The 20852-nt window shown below is 36.3% G+C and overlaps 2 protein-coding genes across 4 annotated transcripts in view; one reads left to right on the forward strand and one right to left on the reverse strand.

The window, feature by feature from the left end:
* The window catches only part of LOC133612380 (membrane cofactor protein-like), a 114913-nt gene extending 102008 nt beyond the window's left edge, over window positions 1-12905 (reverse strand). The window contains exons 1-4 of the mRNA XM_061969751.2: window positions 12781-12905; window positions 5250-5367; window positions 4806-4905; window positions 460-598 (exon numbers count right to left, since the gene is read on the reverse strand). Coding sequence (XP_061825735.2) covers window positions 460-598; window positions 4806-4905; window positions 5250-5367; window positions 12781-12905 — 482 coding nt within the window. The remainder of the gene's footprint in view (window positions 1-459; window positions 599-4805; window positions 4906-5249; window positions 5368-12780) is intronic.
* ptpn22 (protein tyrosine phosphatase non-receptor type 22) overlaps window positions 1-20852 on the forward strand; it is a 58660-nt gene that overhangs the window by 25210 nt on the left and 12598 nt on the right. For 2 of the 3 annotated variants that reach the window (XM_061923383.2, XM_061923388.2), the window contains exons 3-15: window positions 665-773; window positions 904-980; window positions 4831-4926; window positions 5117-5155; window positions 5232-5303; window positions 5366-5425; window positions 5536-5678; window positions 12515-12581; window positions 12641-12718; window positions 12786-12863; window positions 12942-13293; window positions 17915-17992; window positions 20476-20547. In XM_061923383.2, coding sequence (XP_061779367.2) covers window positions 665-773; window positions 904-980; window positions 4831-4926; window positions 5117-5155; window positions 5232-5303; window positions 5366-5425; window positions 5536-5678; window positions 12515-12581; window positions 12641-12718; window positions 12786-12863; window positions 12942-13293; window positions 17915-17992; window positions 20476-20547 — 1321 coding nt within the window. The remainder of the gene's footprint in view (window positions 1-664; window positions 774-903; window positions 981-4830; window positions 4927-5116; window positions 5156-5231; window positions 5304-5365; window positions 5426-5535; window positions 5679-12514; window positions 12582-12640; window positions 12719-12785; window positions 12864-12941; window positions 13294-17914; window positions 17993-20475; window positions 20548-20852) is intronic. The other variant, XM_061923394.2, reaches the window with a different exon arrangement.

The raw sequence follows: 20852 nt of genomic DNA on the forward strand, positions 1-20852 counted from the left end.
CCGGGATTGAACCCCAGACAACTCAGGTCCTTGGTATTGTGAGGCAGACGCACTAACCCCTCTTCCACCGTGCTGCTTAAAAAACCCAACAACTTTATATCGACAAATAGACCTAAAGTTGATCTTAAGATTTAAGTGTTAAGTAAAAAAATAATTAAATACAAATTATGTATGGCTTATTTTTAACATTTTAATGACGGAGACCATTCCAGTTCCCTGGGGCCAAACTTGAGGGGAGCCCTAAAGGTTAAAAAAAACATCTATATATCGTATTGGTTTTAAAAATGAAAAATATCAAAAAGGCCGCCGCATATTTAGACTTTTCAGTGGAAAAAGGTTGGACGCCCTTGATTTAATGTCTGTCCCTTCAGGTACTAGCAAAGCAACCTAAGCTGTCCCTGAAAGCCAATCAGGAGAGTTTACTTTCCAGCGTCGTCGGTTCGTTTTACATTTTTTTACCTGGTCTTGACTCCCCTCGGCTGCCTGTGCAAAATGTACCCTTCCGCTGCACGCCGTTTTGCGTGTCTGCATCCTGGGGTCACGCCGCAAGCTGCTGCCACATGCAGCACTTCCTGCGTGTGCATGTCACAGTCTTCTGCTGGGAGAGAGAAGAATCTTGTAAAGACATAATTTCAATGACGTGAAACTCTGTTTGATTTGCCAGAGGTTGAAGAAGCAGTCCATAAAGTACCGCGAGGACAAGATCTTTGTCAGCAAGTCAGCGGAAAGTCAGGACAACATCAAGAAGAACAGATACAAGGACATCCTTCCATGTAAGATGATGCTGAGTGCAAAAGTGCTTTGAAAGTATTTAAAAGTCTAAGACAAACTTTGTCACCGCTGAATTCAATATGTTGTTTTGTTCTGATCAATAACTGATCAATAACGTCCAATCTTTCCTAGTTGATCACAGCAGAGTGAAGCTGACGCTCACCACCTCCAAATCTGACACCGACTACATTAATGCCAATTTCATAAAGGTAAATAAGTACATTAATGTTAGTTTCATAAAGGTAAATAAATACATTAATGTTAGTTTCATAAAGGTAAATAAATACATTAATGTTAGTTTCATAAAAGTAAATAAATACATTATTAGTTTCATAAAGGTAAATAAATACATTGTTAGTTTCATTAAGGTAAATAATTACATTGTTAGTGTCATAAAAGTTAAACAAATACATTTAAGTTAGTTTCATAAAGGTAAATAAATACATTGTGCGTTTCATAAAGATAAACAAATACATTAATGTTAGTTTCATAAAGGTAAATAAATAAATACATTGTTAGTTTCATAAAGGTAAATAAGTACATTAATGTTAGTTTCATTAAGGTAAATAAATTGTTAGTTTCATAAAAGTAAATAAATACATTGTTAGTTTCATAAAGGTAAACAAATACACTAATGTTAGTTTCATAAAGGTAAATAAATACATTGTTAGTTTCATAAAGGTAAACAAATACATTAATGTTAGTTTCATAAAGGTAAATACATTGTTAGTTTCATAAAGGTAAACAAATACATTAATGTTAGTTTCAAAAAGGTAAATAAATACATTGTTAGTTTCATAAAGGTAAACAAATACATTAATGTTAGTTAATAAAGGTAAATAAATACATTTTGTTAGTTTCATAAAGGTAAACAAATACATTGTTAGTTTCAGAAAGGTAAATACATTGTGAGTTTCATAAAGGTAAATAAATACATTGTTAGTTTCATAAAGGTAAATAAAGACATTGTTAGTTTCATAAAAGTAAATAAATACATTGTTAGTTTCATAAAGGTAAACAAATACATTAATGTTAGTTTCATAAAGGTAAATACATTGAGTTTCATAAAGGTAAATAAATACATTGTTAGTTTCATAAAGGTAAATAAATACATTGTTAGTTTCATAAAAGTAAATAAATACATTGTTAGTTTCATAAAAGCAAACAAATACATTAATGTTAGTTCCATAAAGGTAAATAAATACATTGTTAGTTTCATAAAAGTAAATAAATACATTGTTAGTTTCATAAAGGTAAATAAATACATTAATGTTAGTTTCATAAAGGTAAATAAATACATTGTTAGTTTCATAAAAGTAAATAAATACATTGTTAGTTTCATAAAGGTAAACAAATACATTATTGTTAGTTTCATAAAGGTAAATAAATACATTGTTAGTTTCATAAAGGTAAATAAATACATTGTTAGTTTCATAAAAGTAAATAAATACGTTATTGTTAGTTTCATAAAGGTAAATAAATACATTGTTAGTTTCATAAAGGTAAATAAATACATTGTTAGTTTCATAAAGGTAAACAAATACATTAATGTTAGTTTCATAAAGGTAAATAAATACATTAATGTTAGTTTCATAAAGGTAAACAAATACATCAATGTTATTTGCATTCAGGTAAATAAATACATTGTAGTTTCATAAAAGTAGATAGATAGATAGATGGATGGATGGATGGAACTTTATTGATTCCTTCAGGAGAGTTCCCTCAGGAAAATTTAAATTCCAGCAGCAGTGTACAGAATTGAGATCGAATTTAAAAAGTAAATAATGGGGGTATAAATGGAAACAAAATAGAAAAATATTACAATAAGAATAAAAATAAAAAGCAACAATGAGAATAAAAATATAACAGTAAAATAAGAATATAACAAGACAAACTAGGCAGTAGTGACCATGTTATGAAAAAGTGTTGCACTGTTATTGTTTTGTATCCCCTTTTGTTAGTTTCATAAAGGTAAAGAAATACATTGTTAGTTCCATAAAGGTAAATAAATACATTATTAGTGTCATAAATTTATATACATTAATGTTAGTTTTATAAAGGTAAATAAATACATTGTTAGTGTCATAAAAGTTAAACAAATACATTAATATTAGTTTCATAAAGGTAAATAAATACATTGTTAGTTTTATAAAGGTAATCAAATACATTATTGTTAGTTTAATAAAGGTAAATAAATGCATTGTAATTTTCATAAAGGTAAATAAATACATTAATGTTAGTTTTATTAAGGTAAATAAATACATTGTTAGTTTCATAAAAGTAAATAAATACATTGTTAGTTTCATAAAGGTAAACAAATACATTAATGTTAGTTTCATAAAGGTAAATAAATACATTATTGTTAGTTTCATAAAGGTAAACAAATACATTGTTAGTTTCCTAAAGGTAAACAAATATATTAATGTTAGTTTCATAAAGGTAAACAAATACATTAATGTTAGTTTCATAAAGGTAAATACATACATTGTGAGTTTCATAAAGGTTAATTAATGTTAGTTTCATAAAGGTAAATGTATACATTATTGTTAGTTTTATGAAGGTAAATAAATACATTGTTAGTGTCATAAAAGTTAAACAAATACATTAATATTAGTTTCATAAAGGTAAATAAATACATTGTTAGTTTTATAAAGGTAAACAAATACATTATTGTTAGTTTAATAAAGGTAAATAAATGCATTGTTATTTTCATAAAGGTAAATAAATACATTAATGTTAGTTTTATTAAGGTAAATAAATACATTGTTAATTTCAAAAAGTAAATAAATACATTGTTAGTTTCATAAAGGTAAACAAATACATTAATGTTAGTTTCATAAAGGTAAATAAATACATTATTGTTAGTTTCATAAAGGTAAACAAATACATTGTTAGTTTCGTAAAGGTAAACAAATACATTAATGTTAGTTTCATAAAGGTGAACAAATACATTAATGTTAGTTTCATAAAGGTAAATAAATACATTGTGAGTTTCATTAAGGTTAATTAATGTTAGTTTCATAAAGGTAAATAAATACATTATTGTTAGTTTTATAAAGGTAAATAAATACATTGTTAGTTTCATAAAGGTAAATAAATAAATTGTTAGTTTTATAAAGGTAAACAAATACATTCATGTTAGTTTCATTAAGGTAAATAAATACATTGTTAGTTCCACAAAAGTAAATAAATACATTGTTAGTTTCATAAAGGTAAATAACTACACTGTTAGTTTATTAAAGGTAAACAAATACATTATTGTTAGTTTCATAAAGGTAAACAAGTACATTAATGTTAGTTTCATTAAGGTAAATAAATACATTGTTAGTTCCACAAAAGTAAATACATTGTTAGTTTCATAAAGGTAAATAAATACATTGTTAGTTTTATAAAGGTAAACAAATACATTATTGTTAGTTTCATAAAGGTCAACAAGTACATTAATGTTAGTTTCATTAAAGTAAATAAATACATTGTTAGTTTCATATAGGTAAATAAATACATTGTTAGTTTCATAAAGGTAAACAAATACATTAATGTTATTTCATAAAGGTAAATAAATACATTGTTAGTTTCATAAAGGTAAATAAATACATTGTTAGTTTCATAAAGGTAAACAAATACATTAATGTTAGTTACATAAAGGTAAATAAATATATTGTTAGTTTCATAAAAGTAAATGAATACATTGTTAGTTTCATAAAGGTAAACAAGTACATTAATGTTAGTTTCATTAAGGTAAATAAAGACATTGTTGGTTTCATAAAAGTAAATAAATACATTAATGTTAGTTTCATAAAGGTAAACAAAGACATTAATGTTAGTTTCAAAAAGGTAAATAAATACATTATTGTTAGTTTCATAAAGGTAAATAAATACATTGTTAGTTTCATTAAGGTAAATAAATACATTGTTAGTTTCATAAAGGTAAACAACTACATTAATGTTAGTTTCATAAAGGTAAATAAATACATTGTATTGTTAGTTTCATAAAGGTCAAATATGCTGTCATGTGTTTAAAGATGTCTGCTGACGGTGAGTGTGCTGTGTTGTGTGCAGGGAGTCACAGGTTCCAACGCTTACATCGCCACTCAGGGACCGCTCCATCACACAGTGCAGGACTTCCTGAGGATGCTGTGGGAGTACGATATCAAAGTAGGATGATTTAATTTGACATTTAATTAATGATAATAATATTCATAGTCAATATGAATACAATTAATACATATTATTTATAGTTAATTAATATTGATTTTTATTTAAATTTGTAAACTGTCACTTAAGTTTACTAAATGATATATTATAATATTATTTGGTGGTGGTAAAACCTCTCCTGTGTCTGTAGGTCATAGTGATGGCCTGCCGAGAATTTGAGATGGGGAAGGTAAGTGACAAACCATCCAACAAACACGTGGGACCTTCTTGTGCCGACTCATATTCTCCTATTCTCATTTTGGAAGAAAAAGTGTGAGCGCTACTGGCCGGAGAAAGAGGAGTCCTCCTTTGTGTGCGGGCCCTTTGCTGTCTTTCGTGTGAGTATTCCTCCCGCCGGCCCCTGAAAGACCCTCCATGGTTCTTCCCGTGTTCTGTGCAGGACTGCGAGGAGGACAAAGGAGCACGTGTGACCAGGACGTTAAGGTTGACATACGACAATGTAGGTGACGAACAAACATATCGAGAAGACTATTAGCGACGTTGTTAGCGTGCGCGCCGCTGATGTGCTGGGAATTGTTTTTGTCTTCTGTGCCCCAACGTCCCCCCCAGTGCTCAAGGACTTTAAAACAGCTGCACTACGTCAACTGGCCGGACCACGGAGTACCCAACTCCATCCTCCCCATTTTGGACATGCTGGAGGAGATGCGTAGCTATCAGCCTCACGACCACGTCCCCATATGCGTCCACTGCAGGTCAGGTCGCCAGCCATATTTCTTACAAAGTGTGTTGACGCTCTTTCAAAATAAAAGTCCCCTTTTCAACTCTAAATGCGATAATACACACAGTGTTTTGAGATGAGAGCTAGTTGTTGTGCTAGCAAAAACTTAACTCCATAGCTACAATACCCGTCAAACACACCATCAGCAGCTTCTTCATATTTTTATGGATAAATGTCCGCCGTTTCGATATTGGTTTCATCGATTCATTCTGCTTCAGTACAGCGCTGACGGGTCTAAATGCGATAATAGCGGGGCGGTATAGCTCGGTTGGGAGAGTGGCCGTGGCCAGCAACTTGAGGGTTCCAGGTTCGATCCCCGCTTCCGCCATCCTAGTCACTACCGTTGTGCCCTTGGGCAAGACACTTTACCCATCTGCTCCCAGTGCCACCCACACTGGTTTAACAGTAACTTAGATATTGGGTTTCACTATGTAAAAGTGCTTGGAGTCACTAGAGAAAAGAGCTATATAAATATATAGTATTTCACTTCACTATTACACACAGTGTTTTGAGATAAGAGCTAATTGTTGCGCTAGCAAAAAATTGCCCACCGCTAGTAGCTAGCTTATCGCTATATAACTTAACTCCATAGCTACAATACCCGTCAAACACACCATCAGCAGCTTCTTCATATTTTTATGGATAAATGTCCGCCGTTTCGATATTAGTTTCATCGACTCATTCTGTTTCAGTACGGCGCAGACGAGTCTAAATGCGATAATAGCGGGGCGGTATGGCTCGGTTGGTAGAGTGGCTGTGCCAGCAACTTGAGGGTTCCAGATTCGATCCCCGCTTCCGCCATCCTAGTCACTGCCGTTGTGTCCTTGGGCAAGACACTTTACTGACCTGCTCCCAGTGCCACCCACACTGGTTTAAATGTAACTTAGATATTGGGTTTCACTATGTAAAAGCGCCTGGAGTCACTAGAGAAAAGCGCTATATAAATATAATTCACTTTCCTAATACACAAAGTGTTTTGAGATAAGAGCTAATTGTTACGCTCGCAAAAAATTAACCACCGCTAGTTGGCGCGGTGAATGTCACAGTGAACCCCCGACCAAAACATACTCACTATATAACTTAATAACTCCATAGCTTATAACTTCTACAATACCTGTAAAACACACCATCAGCAGCTTCTTCATATTTTTATGGATAAATGTCCGCCGTTTCGATATTGGTTTCATCGACTCATTCTGCTTCAGTACGCCGCAGACAAATCTAAATGCGATAATACACAAAGTGTTTTGAGATAAGAGCTAATTGTCGCGCTACCAAAAATTGCCCACCGCTAGTAGCTAGCTTATCGCTATATAACTTAACTCCATAGCTACAATACCAGTCCAACACACCATCAGCAACTTCTTCATATTTTTATGGATAAATGTCCGTCGTTTCGATATTGGTTTCATCGACTCATTCTGCTTCAGTACGCTGCAGACGAGTCTAAATGCGATAATAGCGGGGCGGTATAGCTCGGTTGGTAGAGTGGCCGTGGCCAGCAACTTGAGGGTTCCAGGTTCGATCCCCGCTTCCGCCATCCTAGTCTATTCAATTGAATATAAGTTAAAAAGGATTTGCAAATCATTGTATTCTGTTTTTATTTACCATTTACACAACATGCCAACTTCACTGGTTTTGTTTTTGTAGTTAAATATATTCAACTCAAATACATCTTTAATTTTTTTTTGGCTCCGATACGCGGCCAGCAAAAACAAAAAATGAGCTGCAGGCCACAAAAGGAGGAACTTTGGATGCAGCTGACTTGGATGAATCAGTCATATATTTGTCAACTATTTTTTTTCATTTTTTTATTCATTCATTTATTTCAGGCAATGAAAACAAAAAAAGTACAAGGTAGATAACACATAGTAATATTAATTAATATAATGCAAAAGGTAATGTACAGTATGTAAGCGTGATGATCCAGTTTTGCCTGAAAGGGAGTGAGAAGAAGTTAATTTATTAAATCCCACCCCCAGTTCTCCATTCAGTGAGTAATACATGGTTACTTTGTTCAAGGATTATAATACAGATGTTGTATCATGGTGGCATTACCACAGGTAACAATAATTATTATACTGGAACAATAATTTGTAGCAACAATGTAGGAAGAATAAACAATACCAACAGTGGTAATAGACAACATACCAATAATGGTAATAGACAATATACCAATAATGGTAATAGACAACATACCAATAATGGTAATAGACAACATACCAATAATGGAAATAGACAACATACCAATAATGGTAATAGACAACATACCACTAATGGTAATAGACAACATACCAACAATGGTAATACACAACAGACCAATAATGGAAATAGACAACATACCAATAATGGTAATAGACAACATACCAATAATGGTAATAGACAACATACCAATAATGGTAATAGATAACATACCAATAATGGTAATAGACAATATACCAATAAAGGTAATAGACAACATACCAATAATGGTAATAGACAACATACCAATAATGGCAATAGACAACATACCAATAATGGTAATAGACAACATACCAACAATGATAATACACAACATACCAATAATGGAAATAGACAACATACCAATAATGGTAATAGACAACATACCAATAATGGTAATAGATAACATACCAATAATGGTAATAGACAATATACCAATAAAGGTAATAGACAACATACCAATAATGATAATAGACAACATACCAATATGGTGGTAGACAACATACCAATAATGGTAAGACAATATACCAATAATGGTAATAAACAAAATACTAATATTGGTAGTAGACAACATACCAATAATGGTAATAGACAATATACAAATAATGGTAATAGACAACATACCAATAATGGTAATAGACAACATACTAATAATGGTAATAGACAACATACCAATGATGGTAAGAGACAACATACCAATAATGGTAATAAACATACCAATAATGGTAATAGACAACATACCAATAATGGTAATAGACAATATACCAATATTGGTAATGGACAACATACCAATAATGGTAATAGACAATATATATATACCAATAAAGGTAATACACAACATACCAATAATGGTAAGAGACAACATACCAATAATGGTAAGAGACAACATACCAATAATGGTAAGAGACAACATACCAATAATGGAAATAGACAACATACCAATAATGGTAATAGACAACATACCAACAATGGTAATACACAACAGACCAATAATGGAAATAGACAACATACCAATAATGGTAATAGACAACATACCAATAATGGTAATAGACAACATACCAATAATGGTGATAAACAACATACCAATAATGGTAATAGATAACATACCAATAATGGTAATAGACAATATACCAATAAAGGTAATAGACAACATACCAATAATGGAAATAAACAACATACCAATAATGGAAATAGACAACATACCAATAATGGTAATAGACAACATACCAACAATGGTAATACACAACATACCAATAATGGAAATAGACAACATACCAATAATGGTAATAGACAACATACCAATAATGGTAATAGATATCATACCAATAATGGTAATAGACAATATACCAATAAAGGTAATAGACAACATACCAATAATGGTAATAGACAACATACCAATAATGGTAATGGACAACATACCAATAATGGTAAGAGACAACATACCAATAATGGTAAGAGACAACATACCAATAATGGTAATAGACAACATACCAATAATGATAATAGACAACATACCAATATGGTGGTAGACAACATACCAATAATGGTAAGACAATATACCAATAATGGTAATAAACAAAATACTAATATTGGTAGTAGACAACATACCAATAATGGTAATAGACAATATACCAATAATGGTAATAGACAACATACTAATAATGGTAATAGACAACATACCAATGATGGTAAGAGACAACATACCAATAATGGTAATGGACAATATATCAATAATGGTAATGAACATACCAATAATGGTAATAGACAACATACCAATAATGGTAATAGACAATATACCAATATTGGTAATGGACAACATACCAATAATGGTAATAGACAATATATATATACCAATAATGGTAATACACAACATACCAATAATGGTAAGAGACAACATACCAATAATGGTAATAGACAACATACCAATAATGGTAATAGACCATACCAATAATGGTAATAGACAACATACCAATAGTGGTAAGAGACAACATACCAATAATTGTAAGAGACAACATACCAATAATGGTAATAGACAATATACCAATAATGGTAATAAACATACCAATAATGGTAATGTTTGTATAAAAGTTAAAATTGGTTAATAGTTTGGCATTGCTCGTGTTGTAAGTCCAGTGTGTTCCAGGGTTTCAGTCCGCATACAGACACACAAAAACGTTTACGAGTGGTTTGAACTCACAGCAATGAGAAATATCCAAAGTTATGAACCTGTACTCGTGTTATAAAAAAAACCTTGTAGGTTAGTCGGTAATAATTTGTTAAATGCTTTTTATATATGAATATTGATGTATTATATTTAACAAGATCATCACGTTTGAGCAACTTTGACTGCATAAACAGATTATGAGTATGTTCTAAAAAAAACAACAACCTTGTGAATGGTCCGCACTGCTCTTTTCTGTAATATGATCAGAGGATGAATTGTGTTGTGGTAAGTATTCCTCCATATTTCAACACAATATGTAAGGTATGGGAGTAGCAAGGTGCAGTATGAAGTACGGAGTGCATTTTCATTAAGGTGTAGTTTTTCTTTGTTTATAATTGAGAGGCTTTTGGAGATTTTTGTTTTAACGTGTCTGACATGAGGTTTCCATGTTTACTATCAATTATTACTCTCAAAAATGCATTCTCATTTACGATTTCAATTTGGGTACCATTAATACTTATTTTCTGTTCAGACGTTATGTTGTGATTACCAAACATCACATCAACATTTATATTCAAGGATAATTTATTTGTGTCCATCCATTTTTTTACTATGTTTAGTTCTGTGTTTACTGTATTTATGAGCTCATTATATTCATCACTACTGTAAAATATATTTGTGTCGTCTGCAAATAGTATACATTTCAGTACTTTGGATGTGTTAAACATATCATTAATATACAAAACCCAAAACCAGTGAAGTTGGCACGTTGTGTAAATGGTAAATAAAAAGAGAATACAATGATTTGCAAATCCTTTTCAACTTATATTCAATTGAATAGACTGCAAAGACAAGATATTTAATGTTCCAACTGAGAAACTTCATTTTTTTGTGCAAATAATCATTAATTTAGAATTTAATGGCAGCAACACATTGCAAAAAAGTTGTCACAGGGGCATTTTTACCACTGTGTCACATGGCCTTTCCTTTTAACAACACTCAGTAAATGTTTGGGAACTGAGGAGACCAATTTTTGAAGCTTTTCAGGTGGAATTCTTTCCCATTCTTGCTTGATGTACAGCTTAAGTTGTTCAACAGTCCGGGGGTCTCCGTTGTGGTATTTTAGGCTTCATAATGCGTCACACATTTTCAATGGTAGACAGGTCTGGACTACAGGCAGGCCAGTCTAGTACCCACACTCTTTTACTATGAAGCCATGCTGTTTTAACACGTGGCTTGGCATTATCTTGCTGAAATAAGCAGGGGCGTCCATGATAACATTGCTTGGATGGCAACATATGTTGCTCCAAAACCTGTATGTACCTTTCAGGATTAATGGCGTCTTCACAGATGAGTAAGTTACCCATGTCTTGGGCACTAATACACCCCCATACCATCACAGATGCTGGCTTTTCAACTTTGCGCCTATAACAATCCGGATGGTTCTTTTCCTCTTTGGTCCGGAGGACACGACGTCCACAGTTTCCAAAAACAATTTGAAATGTGGACTCGTCAGACCACAGAACACTTTTCCACTTTGCATCAGTCCATCTTAGATGAGCTGGAGCCCAGCAAAGCCGACAGCGTTTCTGGGTGTTGTTGATAAACGGTTTTCGCCTTGCATAGGAGAGTTTTAACTTGCACTTACAGATGTAGCGACCAACTGTAGTTACTGACAGTGGGTTTCTGAAGTGTTCCTGAGCCCATGTGGTGATATCCTTTACACACTGATGTCGCTTGTTGATGCAGTACAGCCAGAGGAATCGAAGGTCACGGGCTTAGCTGCTTACATGCAGTGATTTCTCCAGATTCTCTGTACCCTTTGATGATATTGCGGACCGTAGATGGTGAAATCCCTAAATTCCTTGCAATAGCTGGTTGAGAAAGGTTTTTCTTAAACCGTTCAACAATTTGCTCACGCATTTGTTGACAAAGTGGTGACCCTCGCCCCATCCTTGTTTGTGAATGACTGAGAATTTCATGGAATCTACTTTTATACCCAATCATGGCACCCACCTGTTCCCAATTTGCTTGTTCACCTGTGGGATGTTCCAAATAAGTGTTTGATGAGCATTCCTCAACTTTATCAGTATTTATTGCCACCTTTCCCAACTTCTTTGTCACGTGTTGCTGGCATCAAATTCTAAAGTTAATGATTATTTGCAAAAAAAAAAATGTTTATCAGTTTGAACATCAAATATGTTGTCTTTGTAGCATATTCAACTGAATATGGGTTGAAAAGGATTTGCAAATCATTGTATTCCGTTTATATTTACATCTAACACAATTTCCCAACTCATATGGAAACGGGGTTTGTAGTAGAAACAAATGATTAATGGGACAATGAGACAAATGTTTGACGTCCGCAATACAGTACGTCAAAAATCTAAAAGATGTTTTGTGAGAATTCAAGTTCTTGCTTTCAGTGCTGGGTGTGGCAGAACCGGAGCCCTTTGTGTCATCGACTATACTTGGAACCTCCTCAGAACAGGGGTGAGAGACGTTTATTTCTTTGACAGTGAAAGATTTAAACTCTTGCTGATTTTTTTCAGTTGATCACTTCCGATTTCAACGTGTGCGACTTGGTTCGCACCATGAGAACACAAAGACCGTCTGTGGTTCAAACCAAGGTAGCGTTAGTTCTGAGTATTTCCTGTCGAAGGCACAGTTTCACTAACGCTTGCTGCCTAACCTCAGGAGCAGTATGAGCTGGTCTACAGCATCATCGGGGTACTCTTTGACAGATACTTGCAGTCCATGGATGCACGGAGCCGGGTAATCAACACAACTATCAGACAGGGGAGAATATTTCGGCATCATTTCTGACTCCTATCCTCTTGTCAAACAACCAAGGTGACGGGAACGATAGACCGAGATGATGAACGCAAGCAGCAGCCCATCTGTGACGAGGACCTGAACATCCCGGTCTCACAGGAGCACGAGATATTGACTTCTGCTCCAGAAAGTCTCGTTGTCAGAGAGGAGACGGACAAAGAAGAGTGTAGGGTCCAAGCGGCGAAGATAGAAGATGACCCAGTATCACCAAATCTTCCAAAAGTGACGGTGGAGGACCCCTACTTCCACAGCCCTGGGTTTGACAACATACCACGAGTGAACAAGCGGTGGACTGTTGGTCCAATCATCAGCAAGCCCTCGTTGCCTCTTTACCACCACACAATGGAGTCTCACTCTTCTCCCTTCACAGGTCAGTGAACAAAACCACTTGTATTCTTAGCCTGGACACCGTAGAATGTCCACCCAGTCCACCATTGCTCGTGTAATATCTACAGTACGGGGACATTACGTCCCACCAGAGAGGACTCTTAAATCTGTCCGGCCAGTTCCCCGTGAGTGACGGTGCAATGTTTAGATACGCCAACGGTTAGTTATGACTCAAGCACAAGGACTTAGGGAACACTTAGTTTCTCAAATGCATCCACAAACATGCCTTTGCATAGTCATGATGGAGTCAGCTTCAATACCATGACCCTAACGAACTGAGACCACATCATATCGGTCTATAAGAACTGGTTGTCTGGTTGCCCCGAGGAGGAGGAAGATATAATTTGGGCAGGTCCTTCACAGGTATCCTGTAGGACCTGTAGTGATGCTTGTGTGATCACACCACACCCTTGTGTGGTGTTCGGGTCTGTGGGACCAGTTTTCATTTTTTATTAAAAGAAAAATGATACAATTAATTAATTTTTCAAACTGAGACTCACTGACTTTGGCTCATTTTCTGTGAAGAACATATATCAGAATACATATTTAATGACCACCCCCCCTACACATTTCTATTACCGTACTTTTCGGAGTATAAGTTGCTCCGGAGTATAAGTCGCACCGACCGAAAATGCATAATAAAGAAGGAAAAAAACATATATAAGTCGCATTTTTTGGGGAAATGTATTTGATAAATCCCAACACCAAGAATACACATTTGAAAGGCAATTTAAAATAAATAAAGCATAGTGAACGTTATATGATGCATAAATAACCAACTGAGAACGTGCCTGGTATGTTAACGTAACATATTATGGTAAGAGTCATTCAAATAACTATAACATATAGAACATGCTATACGTTTACCAAACAATCTGTCTGTCAGAGTTTGTTGGTGACGAACCCCAAGATGCAGAGATGACGGCAGGCATTGAGCGAGAAAACATGATTTAATTAAACAGTATGGCAAAAAAACAAACAAAAGGCGCGCACAAAGCGGAGAACAAACTTGGCTATGAACTAAAATAGCACAAAAGCTAACTGTTGACAAGAAACAAAAATACTTACTGTGACACGAAGGAACTATGACAAAAGCAGAGTGAACAAAAGTAGACAGAGCTACAACAACAAATATTATGACAGGTAGTAGTGACAACAAGTATTAGCGACAATGACAATAATCCAGCAGTGACTGGAGGGTAGGGCAGGTATAAATAGCAGCTGGCTGATTGACACCAGGTGTGGCCAGGTGCCAATCAGCCACAGCTGAGGGGACACAGCACTTAGGGAGACAAACAGGAAACAGAACCAAAACAAGAGCGCTGACAGGAAATACTACACACATAGAGGAAAAACTAAAACACAACCAAACTGTCAGGGGCAAGCCTGACACTGTCACTGCTAATCCCTAAATCCGATTAAATCTTATACGTCAAGTCTCTTACGTGAATGAGCTAAATAATATTATTTGATATTTTACGGTAATGTGTTAATAATTTCACACATAAGTCGCTCCTGAGTATAAGTCGCACCCCCGGCCAAACTATGAAAAAACTGCGACTTATAGTCCGAAAAATACGGTATATATAAGATGTCCGGGTCCACCGGCTAATAGAAGTGTGGAAATTGATGTTCTGTGTACCACACGCAAAACACACACACACACACACAGCAGGCCTAGACAGGAGGAGGACAGAGTGTAGGTACACAGAACATCAGAGGGTCAAATGTGCGAGAAAATGAGAGGAGACCGTGTTGACAAACAATGTTGCAACCTTGTGTGGGAACCGCAGGTGCAGAAACACAAAAGAAGAATCCCTGTGGGATGCAGAAACTGGCAGAGAAATTCTCCGTGCAACGTTCATATTGTTGTTACTCAGCCAGCGTTTGTGGGTCTGACGGACCATTCTGTGGCTTTTAATGCCTCACAATCAAACACTTTTATGTTAAAATACTGAACAGATGTTTATTGGGATAAGGTAAACATCTGTTCAGTATTTTAACATACAAGTGTTTGATTGTGAGGCATTAAAAGCCACAAAATGCAACGGGTTCATCAGACCCACAAACGCTGGCTGAGCAACAACAATATGAACATTACACAAGGGTTCATGAGTCTTTGTTCAACGATCATCACTGGCATCATCCTTGATCCTTCACACACCGACGCCACGCTTCTATAGGAGAAGGAGGCAGACACGACACTAGTTCATCTAATTGTTGCCATCCTCAACCCGTGTTGACATTTCAAAGGTTTTATCATCCCTTACTTCATCATAAATAATAGATGAGGATTTATAGTGTAAAGCTTATTGGAATTGTTAAGTCAATCCTTTTGATGGAACCAAACTCGTGGGTGTAATACCTGCACAACCATGTAGTGGATTTGTCACAACATTAGTAGTACAAGCAATGCAAGGATAAGTGCTGTGCCGAATTCAATACCTTTAACCTGTTCACCTAAAATCAAACAGTACCGAATTTGTATAACTTTGTTGCACGTCCGGTTGTTTTCAAGCACTCGGTGGGAAAACAGGCGCGTCAGTAATAGACTGCCTTTAAGTAATGTTGTAATTTTCCAAGCCAACAAACTAAGCATGCCTGATAGAAAGCAGGCAAAAGTAAGGCTCCACTTTTCAAAATGTGCTAGCTAGATGCTAATTGACATGCTACTGAGTACAAACCCCGTTTCCATATGAGTTGGGAAATTGTGTTAGATGTAAATATAAACGGAATACAATGATTTGCAAATCTTTTTCAACCCATATTCAATTGAATGCACTACAAAGACAAGATATTTGATGTTCAAACTCATAAACTTTATTTTTTTTTGCAAATAATAATTAACTTAGAATTTCATGGCTGCAACACGTGCCAAAGTAGTTGGGAAAGGGCATGTTCACCACTGTGTTACATGGCCTTTCCTTTTAACAACACTCAGTAAACGTTTGGAAACTGAGGAGACCAATTTTTGAAGCTTCTCAGGTGGAATTCTTTCCCATTCTTGCTTGATGTACAGCTTAAGTTGTTCAACAGTTTGGGGGTCTCTGTTGTGGTATTTTAGGCTTCATAATGCGCCACACATTTTCAATGGGAGACAAGTCTGGACTACAGGCAGGCCAGTCTAGTACCCGCACTCTTTTACTATGAAGCCACGTTGATGTAACACGTGGCTTGGCATTGTCTTGCTGAAATAAGCAGGGGCGTCCATGGTAACGTTGCTTGGATGGCAACATATGTTGCTCCAAAACCTGTATATATCTTTCGGCATTAATGGCGCCTACACAGATGTGTAAGTTACCCATGTCTTGGGCACTAATACACCCCCATACCATCACAGATGCTGGCTTTTACACTTTGCGCCTATAACAATCCGGATGGTTCTTTTCCTCTTTGGTCCGGAGGACACGACGTCCACAGTTTCCAAAAACAATTTGAAATGTGGACTCGTCAGACCACAGAACACTTTTCCACTTTGTATCAGTCCATCTTAGATGAGCTCAGGCCCAGCGAAGCCGACAGCGTTTCTGGGTGTTGTTGATAAACGGTTTTCGCCTTGCATAGGAGAGTTTTTAACTTGCACTTACAGATGTAGCGACCAACTGTAGTTACTGACAGTGGGTTTCTGAAGTGTTCCTGAGCCCATGTGGTGATATCCTTTTCACACTGATGGCGCTTGTTGATGCAGTACAGCCTGAGGGATCGAAGGTCACGGGCTTAGCTGCTTACGTGCAGGGATTTCTCCAGATTCTCTGAACCCTTTGATGATATTACGGACCGTAGATGGTGAAATCCCTAAATTCCTTGCAATAGCTGGTTGAGAAAGTTTTTTCTTAAACTGTTCAACAATTTTCTCACGCATTTGTTGACAAAGTGGTGACCCTCGCCCCATCCTTGTTTGTGAATGACTGAGCATTTCATGGAATCTACTTTTATACCCAATCATGGCACCCACCTGTTCCCAATTTGCCTGTTCACCTGTGGGATGTTCCAAAGAAGTGTTTGATGAGCATTCCTCAACTTTATCAGTATTTATTGCCACCTTTCCCAACTTCTTTGTCACATGTTGCTGGCATCAAATTCTAAAGTTAATGATTATTTGCAAAAAGAAAAAAGTTTATCAGTTGAACATCAAATATGTTGTCTTTGTAGCATATTCAACTGAATATGGGTTGAAAATGATTTGCAAATCATTGTATTCCGTTTATATTTACATCTAACACAATTTCCCAACTCATATGGAAACGGGGTTTGTACTTGCAGTGTGTATATTGCACATAATACATATTGTTATGAAGGTGTCTGTTACTACATTATATATATACACTTGCAGTGTCTATATTGTACATATTACATGTGTTACGTTACTACATTATATATATACATAAACAATTTAACATTTATGAACACATGCACACACAAAAGCACCAACAATTGTTACCATTTAGTACCAGTATCAATGCCCAGGTACTAGGAATTAGTACCGTATCGGTTCAAATGTGAAAGGTAGCTAGGGGTCTTGGTACAGATGGATTTAAACATGTGTTCATGTGATCTCCTGTCCACATATTTAGTTGTTTACCTTGTGCGCTGTTGTTCAATAGGAGCTCATACTGATGAGGACGTACCGCCTCCTCTGCCTGAACGAACCCCGGAATCCTATCATCTGGCCGTCCATGCAGGTCGGTATCAGCTCTCCAAACATTGTCATCCTGTGGACAATTCAGCGTTTTTGAACGAATCAAAACACACGTTTATGGACTGTGGGACATAGGGGTGTCCTAGTCCCATATCAGCAAAAAAACATAACTTTAAGTACAGGTTGATATATGCTTGCATGTAAAATGTCTTACCGGTACATAAGCGCAGCTTGAAGAAGTCCTGCAGCGTGTTTACTAAACTAACAGCAGCCCAGATTAGAGATGCCCGATAATATCGGACTGCCGATATTATCGGCCGATAAATGCTTTAAAATGGAATATTGGAAATTATCGGTATCGGTTTCAAAATTATCGGTATCGGTTTCAAAAAAGTAAAATTTATGACTTTTTAAAACGCCGCTGTGCACACGGACGTAGGGAGAAGTACAGAGCGCCAATAGACCTTAAAGGCACTGCCTTTGCGTGCCGGCCCAGTCACATAATATCTACGGCTTTTCACACACACAAGTGAATGCCATGCATACTTGGTCAACAGCCATACAGGTCACACTGAGGGTGGCCGTATAAACAACTTTAACACTGTTACAAATATGCGCCACACGGTGAACCCACACCAAACAAGAATGACAAACACATTTCGGGAGAACATCCGCACCGTAACACAACATAAACACAACAGAACAAATACCCAGAACCCTTTGCAGCACTAACTCTTCCGGGACGCTACAATATACACCCCCCGCTACCCCCCCCCCCCCCCCACACACACACACACCTCAACCTCCTCATTGATGCATTTTGGTGTCTGCTGGCGTTTTTTAAATGTTTGTTTGCTCATATTGAAGATATATTAACATGAAATTAAAAAAAAACCTTGTAAAAGGCATTTTATTGCGTCTGGAATATTCCAAAGGTAAAGGTGGTTAGTAACGTGCTACATTTACTCCGTTACATCTACTTGAGTAACTTTTGGGAGGAATTGTACTTCTAAGAGTAGTTTTAATGCAACATACTTTTACTTTTACTTGAGTATATTTATAGAGAAGAAACGCTACTTTTACTCCGCTCCATTCATCTACATTCAGCTCGCTACTCGCTACTGATTTTTATCGATCTGTTAATGCACGCTTTGTTTGTTTTGGTTTGTCAGACAGACCTTCAAAGTAGGATCTGTCGCATGCCCGCGTTTCACCAACAAAATACAGTCACTGGTAAGGTTTGACTCCGTTTCACCAATCAAACAGAGCCAGGCGGTCACATGATTAACACGCTTAAGCTTACATGAACTCAACGTCAAATTTGAGGAAGCACATGGCGGTAAGTAACGTTAGTAGATATTTGGGCTGTCACCTTAGGCTGATGTTAGCTTCCCTGCTATGAATCACTGTCAAATGTACATCGTGTGGGGACATTTATTAACGCACAAGGGTTGAATTGTCCATCCTTGTTCTATTCTCTGTCACTATTTTTCTAACGATGCTGAACACCCTCTCTGATGATGCATTCTGCTTCGTCTCCTTGTTGTGTGCGCAGTTGTGCACTGCACTCTCTAAAAGCCCTAGATGTTATTGTCACATATGCATGTACACTAGATGGCAGTATTGTCCTGTTTAAGAGTGTCACAACATTGCTGTTTACTGCAGACAAACTGCTTTACGGTAGACGAAAACGTGACTGCTGTTGTTGTGTGTTGTTGCCGCGCTGGGAGGACGTTTATGAAACTGCCTAACAATAAACCCACATAAGAAACCAAGAACTCGCCCTCGATCATTCTACAGTTATAACGTGATTGGGCAGGCACGCTGTTTATATTGTGGGAAAGCGGACGTGAAAACAGGCTGTCGACACGTCACTCAGGTCCGCATGAATTTCGGGAGATTTTCGGGAGAACATTTGTCCCGGGAGGTTTTCGGGAGAGGCGCTGAATTTCGGGAGTCTCCCGGAAAATCCGGGATGTTTGGCAAGTATGGTGACTACTCCTTACTTTTACTTGAGTAATAAATCTCTAAAGTAACAGTACTCTTACTTGAGTACAATTTCTGGCTACTCTACCCACCTCTGTCCAAAGGCACCTTCGGCGCGCTTAAAAAAGTGGGTTCCATTGTAGATGCACTGCAGGACTTCGTCTAAAATGCCCATAAAAAGTGGTACTTACTATATTTTGTCTGCTGCATGTTTGATAACGATGACATGAATGTGCAGGAATGAAAGCCGCGTAAGTTCACGCCAAAACCTCATTTAAATAAGGCGGTCTGCACCAGTTTTCAATTGCACACACAGTCTTGGTAGATCACACGCAACACGCCCACTAATAGCACAAGCTATTTTATAGTTTGCACGCGCTATTAGGATCTTTGTAAATCAGGGTCTTTGACTAATATCCAACTCTCAAAGGCAAAATTTGGACTTTTTAAAAGTAGTGCTCGGAGAAGTGTGGCGGATTAATTTGATGTCCTATAAAAAAAAATCATACGTGATGTTCTGATATATGTTTTGGTCTTCAGAGCGATCGAAAAAGTTGGCAGTCATCATCTCGCCTCATGGAGATTCTGAGCGTGTGGGTGACAAGATGCAGGGTGAGAAAACGCCAGAATGTCATGATATTAATCCAAATGATTCACACTGTACTGAATTACTGTTACTCTTAAGGACGGTAGAGGAGGAGCAAGACTGCTTACTCTACCACTACTTTTGTAGTACCCATAGGCAAGCTAAAACTAGTTTGTTTCTTCATGTCACCATTTTAGTCATATATTATTCAACATTTGAAAAAAAAAAAAGATTAATTTCAGCTAAAAAAGTAACACACAATAAGGTTAGTGTGAAATGTACTTATTGCCCAAGTGCAGCTGGGATAGGCTCCAGCAACACCCCGCGACCC

This window comes from Nerophis lumbriciformis, linkage group LG01 (assembly GCF_033978685.3).
Source record: "Nerophis lumbriciformis linkage group LG01, RoL_Nlum_v2.1, whole genome shotgun sequence".
NCBI classification, from domain to species: Eukaryota; Metazoa; Chordata; class Actinopteri; order Syngnathiformes; family Syngnathidae; genus Nerophis; species Nerophis lumbriciformis.